The 18,795-nt window shown below is 39.5% G+C and overlaps 1 protein-coding gene across 8 annotated transcripts in view; it reads right to left on the reverse strand.

Annotated features, from left to right (window-relative positions):
* Positions 1-367: 367 nt before the first annotated feature.
* The window catches only part of TRIM33 (tripartite motif containing 33), a 57,851-nt gene continuing 39,423 nt past the window's right edge, over positions 368-18,795 (reverse strand). For 6 of the 8 annotated variants that reach the window (XM_028734557.2, XM_028734556.2, XM_028734552.2 and 3 more), the window contains 9 exons: positions 18,406-18,538; positions 16,955-17,018; positions 14,761-14,920; positions 12,953-13,299; positions 12,028-12,151; positions 9,665-9,739; positions 9,124-9,276; positions 6,462-6,512; positions 368-6,379 (listed from right to left, as the gene is read on the reverse strand). In XM_028734557.2, coding sequence (XP_028590390.2) covers positions 6,167-6,379; positions 6,462-6,512; positions 9,124-9,276; positions 9,665-9,739; positions 12,028-12,151; positions 12,953-13,299; positions 14,761-14,920; positions 16,955-17,018; positions 18,406-18,538 — 1,320 coding nt within the window. In that variant the 3' untranslated portion in view covers positions 368-6,166. The remainder of the gene's footprint in view (positions 6,380-6,461; positions 6,513-9,123; positions 9,277-9,664; positions 9,740-12,027; positions 12,152-12,952; positions 13,300-14,760; positions 14,921-16,954; positions 17,019-18,405; positions 18,539-18,795) is intronic. The other 2 variants (XM_028734558.2, XM_028734554.2) reach the window with 1 other exon arrangement.

Below are 18,795 nucleotides of genomic sequence, written 5' to 3' on the forward strand. Positions count from 1 at the left end.
CGAGTGAAGTGTAGGCGGAGGGCACTTGTGCAGTGGAACACAACATGTGTTCATAATAGAAGAGCTCTCTTCAGTCCCATTTGCAATCAAAGCACAAAGGGGAATTGTCTACTTTAAAGATTTTACTCTTATACAGCACTTTCAAGATACTTCATTTTACATCCATCGATACTGAGATACTGAAAAGGCTCAGATGTCTTCTGAATATAGTTTAACTGGAAACATTATTTCTGAAGGAATGTTGAAGATACTCCCATTTTTGTTTACTGTTCCATACCAATATTACGTTGCAACTGACCCTCTAAAACAATAGTCCATATTTTCAGGAAGGCTTTTCAGTTTACAAAAGAATACTCCATTTGAAAGATTCTTCCTTTTCTAATTTAATAGAAATAACCAAAACAAAGTGGTTTTCAAAACAATTCTTTTTAAAACTGTTCTAAGTACAACTGCTACACCACATTCCAGAGCATTTAACAAGAAATATTTACAGGCTGCTAAATGTATTAAATAATCATGTAAAGGGAAAAAATGCCTTTATTACACACCAGCCAAAAAACACAGAACTGAACAATTAGAAACGTTAACTTGTTTTAAAAAAATTAAATATTATTCAGAGAATACATTACCACAGAAACAGCACTTTTTTGAAGAATCAGTAAAGTTAACTATGTGCAAAAAGTACCAGTTTTAATTACCAGAAATAATATTGGGAATGGAACCCTTTGATTTGTAGGTTTACATATAAAATTAAAACAGGCTTTCAATTGCACAAATCTTTATAGACCTGTTATATACATCTTTAATGGTATTTTGAACTGAAGAAATGCCCACATCTGCAGGCCTTTTACAAACATGCATCACCTTCCATTTTGAAATTTATGTTCACACTAAGGGGAATGAGAGGTCTATGTTTGCATTTCTTTGTACAAAGTCACAAATCATGTCAAAAGAAAGCAGCAGCTCCTCAGCTTTAAAGGTACTCAAATAGAAAGGGGCAAACTGCATTTTTAAATTGTAAATCAGTTACTAAGTTAAGAACCAAAACAGCGATTTATCAAAGCTATTTTGATTCAGACACGTTTTAAAAGAAGAGAGAGGGACAAATAGGCAAAAACCTCAAAAGCTACAATGGATGGAGTTACTGCACGTGCAACTTTGGAAAGGAAAAGTGATGGCCATATCTGACATCACAAGTCTTATGCATTAGTCTGAAATATGTCTATTTAAATTGTGGCATATAAAGTTTTTAAAAAAGTACCTCCGTTATTTACTCAAACACCTACTTTTTAAAAAAATATGTTAACTTTTCCCCAATTTTTAAAATAAAATGCCACACTATTAACTGCACACTTTATTATTTTTTTAAAAGCTAGACTTGGGTGATACACATACAAACTCGCCTATAAAACCACTACCCAAAGGAAAAGGATTCCTGCCATGCTAAAGAGGCAACAGACAAAGCAGTCTTATTGCTTTTTCCTAGGAAAAGGAGGAAAAAACGGAAAAAACGGGGGGAAAAAAGGAGCCTACAACCAGTACATTACATACTCAACTTCAACATACTGTTGCCATTACCTACACTTCAATAGGACTGGCGAAGGAAACTAAGTTATACAACAGAACGGCAAATTGGGGTGATTTGTTAAAAAATATTGGTTGGTTGCAGTGGCTTGCAGAAATGTTTATAAAACATTCCACTTATCTATCCAGTGCTCAGTATGCCGACAGTCAATGCCACATCAAGTAGTATTAATGGGAATCTTTTCACATGAAAAAAAGGCTATCTACATTTAACAGCATTTCTACTTTTAAAAGCTAGCGCGGGGAAACACCCTTTTTTGGATAGTAATTCAGCCTTAATAGTATATGGTAGGACACTTAATTCCAGGGCACAGTTAAGTAAGACCTGAACGTACTTAGCTGGTTAAACTAACACTAATTACTAGTAATTACATGGCAGGGGACCTGCTGAGGTAATTGAGAAGTCCACAGTCAGCACGCTGCATACTTGTCGTCCTTCCTGTTTCAAAGCAAACTGCCTTTTTTCTTCTTTGGATTAACTTAAACTTTCAGAACATATACAACCAACAGGAGAGATTTGAATTATTATTATTATTTTACAGGAACATTTAAAATCAGAGCTCAAGAGTCAAATTAAGTGACAAGAGTATCTTGGGACCATTTGGAACCATAATAAACTTAAGTTATATTGTAATTATGCAGCACAGGTAAATCCATATCGCATGCAAGGGAAGCTCCACTATCCATTTCAAACCAGATACAAAAGTGTGTTCTCAATCCCAGTATAGCTCAGTTATTGCACAAACATCCATGGACTGCCAAATGCAGGTTGATCTTGAATGCACATTAAACATATAAGGTGGCAGGAAATTTACTCCGGCTGAACAAATCTTGCGAACACTAAGAAAAGTACACAATCTAAAAATGGGGCATGAAACGTATTTGTCTATTTCCTACCTTCAGGAATACATCCTAGTGATTTGTAAAATTTGTGTAGAACTTTCTGATCTACTACATTCCAAGCAGATAATCAAAGGGAAAGAGCAACCCAAAAACCAACGTGTATGAAAAAAGCTATTTATTCATTCTTTTGTAAATAATAAATCCTTAGAACTGCAAAACACTACCATTCTCTACCTGCACTGAACTTTGCAAAGTTGCAAGACTGCAAAAAAGTCAAACGATTGCCATATGCCACCAGCACCAGCAAAGCAGGTTCCTGTATATAGTTTAGTTACGTTCCTCAAAAGAACGGGTCTTCTACTTTTACATGTAGCATGGAAATGTGGGTGATTAGCCTAAGAGATCTGAAAAGAAAGTATGCTGACAAAATTGCAGCTTTCAGGTAATATGGAAAGCCAGGTTGTCAAAATGTTCTTCAAAGTACAGGAAAAATATAGATGCCATGGAAACTACAAAATACATAAATTTTAAGATCCATGGTGCATATTCCATTGCAAATTGGAACGCTAGAAAATACAGTGTATGTTATTAAGCACTTTGTTCTATACTGCCTTACTGACATGCAGCGGTTTTACCAAAATGTCAGTTAAAAGCACATCTACTAAACTTGTGGGAGCTTGTGAGAAAGTCAACACATTAACAGATGGAACAAGCTCTCACTTTTTACATATTATCACTTCAACTGAGCATAGATGGTAACATTCAAGCCCATCTGTGCCGGTTTTTTCCACATAAGAACTTCCTTGCTCCGTGATTCTGTTCCCATATTTTCTTTTAATTTTTTGTGCTGTGTGTGTCTGTGGTAGGTGACCCAATGTACTGAAAAACATGACAGCCCAGTTTCAATGTTACCCTCGATGCATGGAAAAGACTTCATCCTAGGACTCGCTTCTACTGTTACAGCTGACCTTCCATCAGGAAAAGGAATGTTTGACCAAAGTTATTAAAGAGGGCAATGATAATTATATTCAGATACAGACAATTTAGAATTAGTTAGGCAAAAACCTTTGGAAAACACCTTGTAAATCAAAAAATTCTGTTGGATGCTCCTACTTTAAATGCAATGTTAATGATACAAAAAAGTGAATCAAAGCCATAAAGTATCTTTTAACTACTTTCCCCAGTTATAGATCCAGTTACATCCTGTCTACACACAGAAAATGAAAACACACATTTTTATTAAAATTCTCTGCATCAATGAAACAACACATTGTGCAATAGAATCTATTCATCAATTCCTTTATATGCTGTGAACCATTTCCCATGATGAATTTACTCAGTGTTACAGCAATTTACATTTTGGTCACCATTGTATGGTCTGCATTTCTGAAACTGTCGTAAAAATATGCTGTACAGGAGCAGAGCCGTAGCTAGGGGATGGTGAGGTGGGCCCCCGCCAGGGGCGCAGACGAGAGGGGTGTGTAAAATTGGCTGCTGAGACCCTCCGCCAGGCACCCTGTCCAGCCAGCGCTCCCTGCCCAAAGCCCAGGTACGGCAGGGAAGAGGGTGTGCTGGGCAGCGGCTGCTCTCGGCTGCCCCCTTGCCCCTCCTGGCAGCTGGGCAGTCTAGTGGGGGAGCCTGGGCATGTCCCAAGCGCCCCATCCTGTTTGGCCATGAGGTGCCGGCTCTGCCTCTCCCGGACCTCAGGGTCATGGCTGGGAAGGTCCACCAGCCTCAGCCCCTGACACTGCCTGGCCCACCTCACTGCCTGCGCCCCTGCCTCTCTGGGCACGGGGAAGGGCCGCCAACTTCAAAGCCTGCCTACTCCAGAGTCACTTCTCTCTCTCTCTCTCTCCTTTTGCACACCCTCCCTCAAGGATGCCAACTTGAATAAAATATATGGGGGGGCAGGTAAGCATCGCCCTGTAAAATCAAGACGGAGCACACACACACTAACTTAATGACAATGCTCCTTAACTGGGGGGGAACCTCCTCAAATATTTTAAGGGGGGTCATGGAACCTTGGCCCCAAGGAGTTGGCTCCCATGCCCTTCTCCCTATTAAAGTGGGGTGCTCCCCACTTTCTGCGATTTCACTTATGCAGGCAGGGGCCCGGAACATAACCTGTGCGTAAGTAGGAAAATGGCTATATAGCGCCATCTGGGTCGGCCTTACCAATCTTGGTGTCCTCCTTCAATAAGAATTCATTACAAAAAGAATGGGTGCAGGGTTGGGGTTGGAGGAGAGGCAGAAAGAAGAGCTAATTTGTTCGTGGCTAGGGAGCGCAATCTGGACGGTTCTGCCAGGGGCGCAAGATCACCTAAGTACGGCTCTGTACAAGGGCTTGAAATTGTATCCTCTGGTGCCTGTTCAATACAGACCAGATAGGGAATTTTACCTGTTTGACATCAGATTACAATAACACAGCAATATTTCTGCTCTCGGTGTTTCCACTGAGGCAGAACTGAAGAGCTTGCTTACATGCAGATTACCACAACTGGGGCTGGCCCATTTTCATCACCTACCCAGAAATCACTTGTCTGATACACTGGTCCATGCAAATTTTCTGTTTTAAGGGTGAACAACTAACTCTGTCTCAATAGACTCTTTTCTTGTCATTTAAGCTGCTTCTGAAGAAAACTCTGAGTAGCTCTAACGGAATAATAAAAGAACGTCAAACTATGAACTCAGTTTTAGAAATAAACAACATATTACAAATCTGTTCTTGATTAGGAACATTAGTAAGAATACATATTAGCTTAAAAACAGACTAGCAAATGTTGCTGTCTGAAAAGATTTACAATACCACTATTTACAAATAAGACAGAGTGAATACAGAAAATTTTACACATTTGGTAGTTGACAAAGTTACTGTTTGCTGATAGTGGTCTATCAGAAACTGATATTAGGGAAGACTGGACAGTCACCAACTATTAACTTCATGGTCTAATTCTGATATTAGGATCTATATAACCAGTATTGCAGCCAACATCCTGCCTTTCAAGGGAAGAAAAATAGGATTAATAAATTCCAAGAGGATACTCACTTAAGTATTCTGTGCATAGGACTTCCACTCAAGACCACGAAAAGCATTAACTGCAACCATACTTAATGAAGCACATATGAAGAACTTGCACTCCTGCATTCTCCAATTCAAAATGTTTTAATGATCAAGTCACGATACTTCTATACAGTCAGTAAAAGAAAGCAGAACCCAGCTATTTGACCTGACGCAGAATATGATACTCGCAATACCTCTTAGATGAGACGATGAATAAAAACAATCCAATTCACACCTAGGGTTGCATGAAGAGGATCTTGAGGAAGGTTTCTTGCAGTTTGAACTGCTGCCTAGCATGGAAGCAAATATGACTGCCTTGGTCCAGTCTTTCAAAAATGGTTACTAAGTAGTGACAAGAGTTCACTGTTCATACAAATGTTGTGATATAAAACTCGTTTCTTTATCAACATTCATCCCACACACAAATCTGAGAAATGAGGGAGTATTCTCAAGTGAAAAATGAAAATTCAAACACTAAAAACAAAAAAACCGGAACAGAAGTTGAAAGCTTTCCCCCCCCTTTTTGACAAGTATGTTTCTGTACAAATGCTTTTTGTATTCTAATACTGTCTGAACACTATCAGCTTCAATAAGATGGCCACTGAAGGCAAGATAATATTCCAGGAACACTTAAATATGTTTCTCTTTTTACAATAGTTTAGGTCCGTTTTAATCAGGTTACTTTATATGCACCGGTCTCTCATCCGATTTTAGACGTTTTCTACGCGGCTGTATAAAATCTTCATCGGAGTCATCTGTTATTTCAGCATCGTCCTCTTCTTGCTCAAATTCAGGTAAAGGCTGGAAGGTCCTGTCTGGGTAGATCTCTGTAAGTTTATCTTCAAAGTATAACGCAACTGCCTTCCCTGCCTGTGCTACTTCTGAATCACCCTGAAAAGTAAAAAGATAGTAACACATCACCCATTGGTAATGCACATCCCTTCAGCAAGTGAGCATGGTCTGAAACGCTTACCTTAAAATTAATTTCTTGTGTTTCTGCATAAACTTGAACAACTTTCATCATCTAAAAAGGATACCAGAGTCAAAAAAAAGGAAATTATAATCCCTTCTAAAGTCATGAGACCGCACAGGATTGGATGACTAAAGTCAACCATACCATTTTATTTTTTAAAATTCAGTGATGTAGAGGTGACTCTCTTCATGAGGTGTTACTGCATTTGCAGTACACGAATCCTAAGCAAGTTATGTTACTGCAGAAACTGATACCAAGCACAGAAGACCAGTATTGTTTGACTCACAGAAAATTTATTCAGCAAACTGATGTGAGAGCTGTGACGTGGAAGTTCGGCAGTCATCTCTTTCATCCAAGTGCCTGAAAATGTCTCCTAAAAAATGGCCTAAGTGATGTGATATTTTTCTGTTGGGTCTTTGTCCACTTTGATGAACAAAATGTAACCACACATAGAAAGTAGTCCTGAACATTTGAGATCATACTGCCACAATAAAAGAGGCAGACATCCTCATTGCTGTAGTTTCCTACTGTAGCTGTAACTATTCACCCTTAAGAGCTGAAGCATTTTCCTTCCATAGCAAATGATTCAACTATTCCATAACATCAGTATGCTCTGAGACACACAGCTCTTCCACCTCACTTGTTTAGCTCAGTTAAAAAGGTCAATTCCCAACTGGTTTCAAGAAGTCTACCATGTGTAGTGACTCATACCCTTTTTGGCTTTACACTTTTATTGTTCTTATGTCTTGAAATAGAAAGCACAGGCTACTTGAATGCACCATGAAACAAGTGAAATTATAAACTGTAGAACACCATCAAGATCTGTCTCATTCCCTGCATATCCACAAACAGTGTATGGTCACACATCACAGAAGTTTCTAAATTTAGTTTTTTAAGGATTAGTTTTAAGTGTGGAAACTATGGGTGACATCCAACTTAGCATGAGTAGAGATATCTGCTCACACAACTGGGCTTCTCCTTCCTTTCCTCACCGCTTACAGCCTCTGCTTTCCTGCTCTGGAAGGTTGGGCGTAAGAGAAAACAGAAGTCTTCTTGCACAAGTCAATTTCTATTGCACGAGCAGGTAGGCATCTTTAAATGTCTTCCTATGCCAAAATGACCTCCCATGTCCATATTAAGTATTTCCCTATCCATTGTTTTATTATTTTTATATTATTTTATGAATTACCCCATTATGTAGTTTATAAGTCACATTTTTGTAAGATGCGTGTGTAACAACTTTATGCTTCAGTTTGAGAGTACCGTACTTTAGAAAGTACCATCTATGAAATGCCACATTCCAGACATGCACAATCATAGATGTTTTGTATTATTTATATTATATTAATGGATTTTTTGAACTGACATGCAACAGTAAAATGGGCACTCAAGTCGTGTTATTAGCTGGCAGCTCAAAAAATAATGAAGCCCAGATTACCTTGTAAGATTAAGGGTCTTCCCAAAATAATTTGGTTTTGTGTGTAAAAATATCTGAGGGAGGTTTAGAACAGCACTGCAGGATCAGACAAATGATCCATCTAGTCTGCATCTGGTCCTAAGAATCATAGAATCATAGAGTTGGAAGAGACCACAAGGGCCATCGGGTCCAACCCCCTGCCAAGCAGGAAGGTTGGAAGCAGGACTAGAATAGCTAGTCAGATGTTTTAAGGTGCAAGTAAATAAGGCATGGAGGCAACAGCACTCCTCGGCTGCATATCCTCAGACTTTAGTATTTAAAAATATACTGTTCCTAAACATGGAAGCTCCATCCAGCTATGTTGGCTGATCAATGGCTAACCATGAATGTCTAAACCTTTCACACTTTTATTTAAGGTTTATTTACTCTGCACCACCACTTCCCCAAACTGTTTACAGTTCACTTACAAGAGTTTATATTTTAATGAAACAAATAATTTATATGGATATAATATATAAGTGGATATAATTGATTTAATTTATAAGTAAGATTACTTCTAGTTGTAATGGCTTGTTTTGTTTTCCACTGCTTTTACAGCTTTGCAGTTATCCCGTTAAGTGATTCCCTCAAGGAACTTGTCTGGGATAGTTTTATCATTTGGGTCTGCTCAGTTCAGGCAATAATATGCCAGCATAGGAAGGTTTGCTCTACAGAAAACACAAGCAATCTTCAATCAAAACTTGCAATATATTTAGACAATACACAGATATTAGTCTCTTCCAGACATGATTTGAGCCATCCAAATACCAATTTCACTAACATGAAATCTGAAAATATGAGAAGCCAAGGAATTGTCTACAGATCACAGAGTAGACTGTATGTGAGTGGGCTATCCAAAACTTAAAACAATGAAAAAAGCCTATATGCATACATTAATATGCAAATAAGCACCACTCTGTAATCTGTCTACTATAAGGTAGGTTGACAGATCACATGAATAGGTATTTATATGCTTTGAACCCATTCACAGTAAATGTTCTATGCACAATTGGGGAAGAGCTCAAGACTCAGTTCTGTGCCCAACCATGTAAACATACAACCTATAGAGTGGGAGCCCTACATAAGTGAACCACAAGTCTAGAACTCCTACAGCAGTTGTAACTAAAGTCTACGTGGAAAAGGTGCAACGTGGAATGAGCTTCGCATATTAACCAGAATGATTCTTAAGGTTGGAAGTTAACATACTTCATTAAACCTTTCACAGTTCTTGAAGATCAGCCGAACATCTGCCACAAAATCTTCAGGTGTCTGGTAGTGCTGGGAATGTTTCTTCTGCAGTTTCTTCTTCACTGTAGATAAATCCATTGGTTTCTTTATTATTTTATAGTAATTTGGTATCTGTTGAGAAAAGATGGAGGGAGTCACAAAAGTCAAAGTAAAGTGTATATCCAATGTGGTGGTATTTCATTTATGCAACAGTGAAATATTCAGAGAGAGAGAGAGAGAGAGAGAGAGAGAGAGAGAGAGAGAGAGAGAGATTCATTCTCTCTTTCTTCTGAGAAAACATGTGATAAAAAAAAATTAGTGGCCATCATGAGCTCTCTGGTTCAGTCAACTATCTTCATCCAAATGACTTTGTGAACAGATAAAACTACTCAAAAGACTGGCCAACAAAATAATAATCACACTGATTTTAGTCCAAGTTTCATTACGACAATTTTGTCTGTCAATTGCTGGTTATTTCACATTCTATCATTTCCATGGTAAAATGCATGAAGTCACTCACCGAGGCTGGGACTGGCTCTTGGAATTCAATGCTCAGCTCGTGGCAATACAAGTAAAGCAGGAGGCGCTCACATTTCTTGCAGAGAGAAAAAAAAACAGTAAATAATCATTCATTCATTCATTTGCTTATGTAACAAAATTGATATATTACTTGATTGCAATAAAACCTATTGAACTGTTTACAAGAGATCTTCCAAAAGAAGTAATTCCAAAAGGCAGCATTTCAGTTAATGTACAAGTTACAGGGGAATAGTCTATATAAAGGATTCTCTAAGCCCAACAACTGAAACAAATAAACCTCCTACTCTGCAGTAGCCTCACTAACTTCAACAAGACTACCTGGAACAAGTGTAGCCTGTGGTTAAGATTCAAAGAACCAGGTTACTAATTCCATGTGCCAAAGGGGTTTTTGGATTTATTTCCCGAACCAGCAGTACTACATGCCAAAACCTTTGGCGCTGCGGGAAGTTTTGACAGCAGTTTGATACAGCATGAAGAATATATTCTAAGCAACAAAAAGAGCCCACTACATTAGAACAAGCTCTTGAGCTCCTGACTAGCCTGATACTTCAGGGAAGCACACAATCCAAGCACCATGTAGACAACCCACCCTTTTCGCCTCCACAAAGCTAGTGCTCAGGTTATTTACTGCCTCTGAATGTAGAAGCATTCTTCCTAGCTAAGAGCCACTGACAGATCTATCATCCAAAAAATGTAATTCTTTCTAAAAGTTGCATATGCTATTCACAACACCCAGTGCAACATCTAAGGCACTGCCTGAAATATTCTGCCCATCCTGAACCTACCACACATTGTTTTATGTTATTAGATGCATTAAATTTATCAATGACATTCAATGACATCAAGTTCTGAGTTTGAGTGAATCATTTCTCTATTTTTTCCACTCCCTCTAGTCATAATTTTAGAAACCTTCATCATGCATCCAACCAACTTTAAGTTAAAAAAAATCAACTATTTAAGCCTTTCTTAAGAGAAAGTCCCCTTGATAGTTTTGCCTCTGGGGTTTTGTTTTTTTATGGGAAACTGGTTCACAGACTGCACCTTCACTTGTGAGAAGGTGTCACAACCTTCTGCTGCATCCTCTTCTCAGAATGTACTTTGCTAATCCCATTTCAGTTAATTCTATGGAGGAAACTAAACCAGTTGTTCAAGACCATTGATGTCAAAAACTTTTAGTAAAAAAGCCATTGTCACAGGTGGCAAGACTATTTATTGTTTATAGAGTGATTATTTTACTTATTTTACAATTTCTATACCTGCTTTCTACCCCTCCCCCCAAAAAAGGTACAAAAAGCATGAAAACAGCTATCAATGAAATATAGCATCAATGAAAATCAAACCATAAGCATTCTAACTGCTACAAATTGCCAAAGCCAGAGGATACAGCACCAGCTGTGAGCATCTCTCTCTGCAGCCACCAACTGCCATTACTGAAACCTACAGAGAGAGACAGAAGCAACAGCTTCATTGTGCTTCTAGCTCCATTGGGGTCCCTTCCAACTCTACAATTCTATGGTTCCATTACATGCTGAATTACTGCCTATCATAGAGATGTGAACAGCTTTGGAAAACAGAAAGTAAAGACAGTCTAATCATACCTAAAAGGAAGTGTTCAAAATTCCCAAATCTTTTCATCATTAGAGCACATGTTTCACAGACTGAGACAAGGGGGCCATCTAAGGAGGGAGCTGAAGCCAAGGTGGGAACTATACTGGTCGAAAAGGACAGCTCTTTGGATCACAGGTGAAAGGGTAAAAAAGGAAGATCATGAGGGGCACAGACTAGAGGATTGTACTATAAATCATTTGAAAGAGCACTGAAGCTAAATTATCCTATACACGTGAAAGTAATGATCTTTTGTAAGCCATCATAGGAAAGCTGTGCCCTGAAGGAAGCCAGTATGTTCAATCAATCAATCAATCAATCAATCAATCAGAATGGAAACAAAAGTCAATTCTAGGAAAAACCCTTTTCTCCAAGTGAAAATGTCACATTTTCAATCCATTCTAGTCATCTGGATTATTTGGAGTCTAGTAGTCTAGATGATTTCTGATCTCTTGTTCATGATGCGAAAGCTCAAACAATTAGAGTAGACCCCCAACATAGCCATAAATATTAAAACCAACTGCCATTTAAAAACTGGACTATCTCCAATAATAATTTCATTTCTTACCCTGCTATAGCAACATGCACCCACTTACTAATTAAAATATAGATATATAGTAAAGTTACCCATGTAAATGAAAGTATAAACTAAGTCAAGAGACCACAGCAGAAGAAAAGCCAAGAGCATTTAGTTAAGAACAGTTCCAAAACAAGATAAATGTATTATCCGTAACCTACCCTTTGGTCCACAGGACTCAAACCTTGTGCAGTTTTCCCCTTCTTACTATGTTGTAAGTTGTCACAGTCATATTCCACTTCGGGTTTGCTAAGATCACGGCAAAATGTACATATCCAGTCTCCACTAAACATGGGGGAAATATAGTTCAGAAATTCAGGCATTTTTTTGTACTAGTGTGCTGAAAAATCTACAGGTAGAAAATCCATTTTTTTGTAACTAAAATAAATTATATTATGCACAGGTCCTATATGGTTGTCCTGTTTGCACATTTTCCAGGCAGGAATTACATTCTTCCTACATACATCCTATTTCTTCAAGAAATGGGAAAGAGGCACTGGAAAGACCTGGCATGTTCAGGGATTGAAGACAACAGGAAAGTTTCATGGAGCCCAAAGGCTCTAGACTGAACAGGTTCCTATTCTTGTCTAACACTGACATTTAACCTCGCCTTGATCCATGTGCAGAGGACAAAAGCGCTGCCAATCCTTCCTCTGTCCCCAGAAATTACACAGCCCATCAGTTGCCCTACAAAGCGCCTCCAACTGGTAGGAGCTGATAGGTAGGGAAAGACAGTGACTTGCTTTTTTACCGGCAGGTTCCAAACCCAATCCAGGTGGATCCCACCGCTGCCTCCTGTTGAAACCTAGAAACAGATCTCTTCATACTTGTCCTCCTTACTAGACCCAGAATCATGCCTGCTTGGCCCAGCCCAGATGCCACAAACATGTGGTGCATAGCAAACACTGAGGCAAATGCAGCCTCCTCAAATTTGCCACCCCGATAGGCAGTTACTGGATAGTTGTCCATGAAGGAATACAGCCCTAGGGCTGAAAAAGGCTTCCCATCCCTGCTGTTGGCTGACAGAAGATAGCTGATGCTGCTATCTCACTGTGACTAACTCAATGTTCCTGTATGTTTTCATACCTTGGGAAGCTGAGGAGAGTGGGTACATGACATGTGAGGTGGAAAACTTTTGGGCACTTTTCGCAACATAACAGGTCTCCTCCATTTTGGCACACAGCACACCAGTCTTCATTGGGATCTTCATCTTTGTTGTTGCCTTCTCCTCCAGATCTAGCTGATCTATGCATGAGGCTACGCACTGGGGACTTGCCATTTACAAGACTGTGTCCGGACTGTTTGCAGCTTTCACTCAAGTCTGCTGGTTCAGTTTTAACATGGTTTTCTATACTTCCCAGTGCTTCCAATTCACTCTCCAAATGCAAGTTTGTGGAAAGTGGTGGAGTCAAGCTGCTCTCAGGACTGCTAAGCTGAAATAAAAGCAAAAGATTAAATTCTATGAGAAATTGCCTTGGGTAGGATACTGCTGCCTTTTCCACCTTCCTTTCTCTGCTCCCCACCCCCTTCAGCCCCTGCCTACCTTCTTTATTATAACATAGGCAATCTAATCTGTCCTCCATGTCTCTCAAACCTGTACTGGTAGGAGTTTTTTCCAATTGGCAAATTGGCACCGGCCTCTTGGTTTTTTTCGCCTACCTCGTAGCAACCGTCACAACTTTGGTGGTATTTGGCAGTTAGGCATTGGAATGTGTTGTTGCTGTTTGGGAGGGTAAGGTGTGGCCATCGCCTACGCCTTCAATTTTGGGTATTCCGTTAAAGGAATCCGGCGGTCGTGGATCCCGTCCGATGCCTGTGTGGCGGGGGGCCATGGCACGACCCTCGGTGACATCAGGGGAGAGCTTACAGTTGTATTAGCATCAACAGGCTCCTCCGACTGGTGGTTAACCCCTCTTCAGACTCACCCCTCTCCGAGTGGGTGGAGTCCAATTTTCCGTGGTCCAATGCCTAAGCCAATACCTTCTCACATGCTGTAATCAATAAAGTTGTGGCCTTTTCTTGCCCATTAACCTAATATACCGTGTCCATGTGTTTTTATTCCCCAAGTGGGGATCGGGTCCTCGAATCACAAGTCACAGTTACATTTTTTTTCTTTGATTTGTACATCTTACTGACCTTTTACAGTTGCATTCTCAAAAATTGATAAAACATTTTTTTAAAAAGATGAAGCTGGGGTAGACTGTAAACAAAGAATTTCAACAAAAGGGAAATGTCAACATGCACATGCATGTGCAGACAATTCCCAGACAAGTTGTACACTTTTCAGTGCACTATATCTGGTAAATATTTTAACAAGCTTAAAATATTTTGAAATAGGAGGCCTGTTTTGAATTGTGCAAGGGGATGGGAACCCAGCAATACTGGCTCTACACAATTCCTATGGAAACTAGGTACTGTATTGCTTGCTTCCTCTGTGCCAGAAATTACTAATTTTGAAGGGTCATCTCTGACGTGGCAAATCTGTTTCAAACTAGTCCCATGTGAAACTCTCCAAATAACTCCTGAGTTAGAAAATGAGCATTGGAATGACTACATGCCTACTTTTTCTATAACGTATTATAAAAAATCTAATAGTATCATCACTCTTGGCCAAAGAAAAGTGGCATTGTAACCTACTGCACAATAACAGCTGAGGAGGAGGAGGGAAGCAGTGACCCTCATGGTGTTGGGAAGCCAGGAGAGCAACTGAGCCCCACCTGTATCACCTCACTGGCCAATACTGCAATGTAGGGAGAGAGAGAATTGGGCAAGCCCTAAGGGGGTGGGCTTGGGAAGTAACACAACTTTTCTAAAACAATAAAATATAAATGCCCTCAGTTCTCTTTGCTGATAGTTTGTATGATAAATTGTACAACATACAAATAGATTTTTACCATGCAAGCGCTCCTCCTGCCATCCTCTGTTTTTTCTTGCTTCACTGGTCCCGAGTAACTGCATACCTCTTCTTCTGTGCCTGGTTCCTGTTTAACTTTCACATGTTCAGTCTTGAAACTAATATTGTTCTTTTCCACAGTTCGGCCTGATGAGCCACAGCTGGAAAGCAAAGAGATTAAGCACACATTTTAAATTGCACTTCAAAATGCTAGAACTAAAATAATTAAAAATTCCATATAATTAGTGAAAGCAATTGTGCCCGTAAGTGGATAAAGCACTTGGTTAGGAGGCATCATAACCAAGTTGGTTTTTACAGCTGTAGAAGTGGTTCAAAATTAGAGAGGGAATGGATTTTTAGCACTTTACCAAACATAAAATCAGTATTTCCTAAATATCAAATCTGCCTCTGTCATTAGAGTCTGGTATGGAGAATCTTTTGAGAGAGATATACAAGCTGTTCAAATTTCAGAAAAATTGCTCACTGAAATTTAAACATTCTAGCTAGAGGAGTTAGGGTCTTGTTTCCTGATCTTTTTTGCTGATAAAAAGCATACCTTTCAAAAATCCAAGTATACCACTGAAGAGTCCCTTTCACTGACTTCATGCACTGTTTTTAAAGTGAGAAATTCAAGACTTCTATAAGTTTGGTAAGGTGGAAATTCCCTTTCAAGAATGCAGAGCTGATTTTTGCTCATCAACGCTTGCTTTTTTAGATGTTCAATAACCACAGCTCTTACAAGAACCCCAACGCAGGGGCTTCAGTTTACACAATAAGGCAGGCTTCCTCAACCTTGACCCTCCAGATGTTTTTGGCCTACAACTCCCATAACCCCTAGATAGCAGGACCAGTGGTCAGGGATGATGGGAATTGTAGTCTCAAAACATCTGGAGGGCTGAGGTTGAGGAAGCCTGCAATAATGCATCTTCCCTCTCCTTCCCCAGCACTCTCTCCTCTGCCTGGTGGGTGGTGATGGTCAGCAGAACCCCCAGAACAGCAGGAGGAGAAGGGAGGATAATGCCATCTGGCAAGCTGAAACGCTTTCACTGATGGAACTATCAGAATAGTGCAATACTGCATTCCTCTTATTGTACTTTCACATATTGTGCTAATTTTCAGCAAACGTTTCATGCATTTCCCCTTCATGTTTCAACCCTCTAGATTAGGAGCAACGATGAAGTTAAGAATCACCACAGTGGCAGTGGCCCCCTTGCTGTACATTGGCCCCCTACATTCCATATATGAACAGACTAGTTCACATTCAGGAACAACAGGCTATGTAAGGCATAAATAATAACTTTGGTGGTCTTACTTTTGCTTCAACATACGCAGACAGGGCTCTAAAGCATGGGGTTCATTATCAACCTTTTTATATATAATTTACAAGCATATATATTATTAAACATTGATTTAGAACTTACCCCAAGTGGCTGTTCTCCTAACCTGTACAGCAGTGATCGGAAACCTCGAATCTACCAGTCTCTCCACAGGTTTTACCTCCTCCTAGGCCACTGTTTCCCCATAGTTGACCTTCTGATCAGCTAAGCAGCATTGGTGGGAGTGAAAACTGTGAAGTGGGGAGATTTAAACCTTCCCTTCCTGAGATCCCCACATTTATTAGGTAAAAACAGAGGAGCAACAGGGAAGAAGGGACATGGCTGAGTCCCCCTGCCCAGCTGCCCAGGGAAGAAAAGAGCAATCTTCCTCCATGAACCGCTTGCTCAGTTTCCATGCTGAGAAAGAAACTGTCACAGTGAACAGCTCAGAAAGCAAAGCAAGGTATGTGTGTGTGTGTATGTAGAGATATAGACACATACACACAAAACACACACATGTGAATCCTTTGGCCCTATTTAATTTGTGCTTTGGCTCCCTGCCACCCATGTTCTGTCGTCAACTACTCTGTTCCCCTGTGGTAGAGGATAGAGGTGGCGGCCGAAAGACCAAAAGAAAGTGTGTGTGCATAGAGCCTAAACTGTAAACGATCAAAACATGAGAGACTATATAATGCATTTCCTCTTTATGTGGTGCAGTGGTCAAAATGGGAGCTTTACAATTTCCATATTTTTTGGCACATGATTTTTAAAAGCCTCAATGTGCCTCTTAAACGGGATTTTTAAAAATCTTGTAATATGCATTTCGTTCTCTATACACTTCAATAACTTAGTAGCTGGTTTTGAAGCCATTCAACTCACCTGCCTCTACTGCCCGTGCTGGAAGTACTAGGTGGCCTCACAGGGGTGTGTGAATTGGATAAACCTAAGAAGGATGAATCATTGTTTACACCAGCAGCATGAGCTGTATAACTGCACATCTACAGTGATGCAAGCGATATCCTATGTATCAGCACAGACATTACCACTGGTAATAAAATAATTCAAAACTTCTACATTCAATGTCATTTCACATTAATTAATCTCACAATTTCCCCCCTTAAATGAAATAGTTGCTCTGATTCCTTACGTCTTAAGTCAAGCCCTAAATTATTTCTAATCCTAATTACTTTATTCTGATGCAACTATCATAAAAGAATATTAATGACTGCATATTAACCACAAAGATATGATACATTTAAAGAGAACCTACACTAATATAGGCTGACAACCCTGGGAATAATCAGAGACAAGGTTGGAGTGCAGAGTAAAACGGGACTGAATGCTGATTTACTAGCAATACATTTTTAAAGAGACCTTACACACTGTGAAGTATGAAGTATAATTCAGAGCAATTTTAGTGCTGCCATTTGTCCAGGTGTGTAGAGAAAGGTCTATAAACCCAGTTTCTCCTCCTCTCGTGATTTTGCACTTACTTCCAACATTCCACAGCAGTGGCACAAATAGGCAAGTTATGCTAGACTGAATTTTCACAGTGGCAGATGAATTTCAAGAACAGGACTTCAATTGCACTCTGGCACAGAATATTACACAGCTGCAAGACTATATAAATAGTACAGAAGCACCAGAGCATGGAACAGATATGAAAAGAGATTGCTGTTCAGCTCCATACTAGCCATGACAATTGCACTCATTTTATGAACTATTGTTGTATATTATGATATTGTGGTTTTATTGCTTTGGTTTTCTGGAAACTGCCTTGGAAACAACGACGATGGGTGGTACAGAAAACTTAATTTTAACGCTCACAAGATTAAAGCCTGTAGTCACAATGCAATAGTTGCTGGTATGTACTTTAAAACTATTGCGCTCATGAGCCACAATAATACTGTTTTAAATCTATTTCTACTTGCGACTTGTTGAGCAGGAATCTTTTTGCTGCACAGACTGGGTTACTCTTTCTAGTGAGCTGGTGGCTACAATGCTGTACTCCTTTTTAAAGCCCTCTCATTTACAGGTTATTTCATGAAGGGGGAATTATTTCATGCATAAAAATTGGGCTAAATCACAGCTATATAAAAGGTACAGACACTGGAAGAGAGAAAGAAGTGCTCATCAGCATTATTGCAGAAGTTACTAGAAATAACTGGATGAAATTAAAAACAGGGATCTTAAGACCTGAGAAAATGTACTGGAAACATCAAATTTCTTTAAAGTATTTGGAGCAGTCATTATTAAAGTTGTTGGTTGCTTTAAGCAGGTCTCAATTTAAGCAGAAATGTACAGATGCCCACTGCCTCTTCCCAGCTTACCTGATGAGCCTGGAGACAGGGCTGAGGGTCCAGGGGAGGGATTCATACTGCTTATAGGCTGAGGGGGTAGATGGCTGCCTGCGATATACCTACTTAGTAAATTATCTAAGTTACTGGAACCAGCATCTTCCAGCTGAAATAAAGGAGGACAGCCACACAGTGATTCTGCCAAGTCTAAATGCAGCATGCTAGAAATGACAGCTTGAGGATCATCTGTATTTTCACTGAAGGAGTTTAAAGCACTAGCACTTATTCACATAATAAGGGGAAACAAACAGATGAATACTCAGTTTTGCCATATTTGTATTTGCTATATTCCTGCATGTGTAATCAAGGAGTCTAGGAAATGACATGGCTACAAACTATTAATAAACTTTAGCATAGAATATT

This window comes from Podarcis muralis, chromosome 5 (genome assembly GCF_964188315.1).
Source record: "Podarcis muralis chromosome 5, rPodMur119.hap1.1, whole genome shotgun sequence".
NCBI classification, from domain to species: Eukaryota; Metazoa; Chordata; class Lepidosauria; order Squamata; family Lacertidae; genus Podarcis; species Podarcis muralis.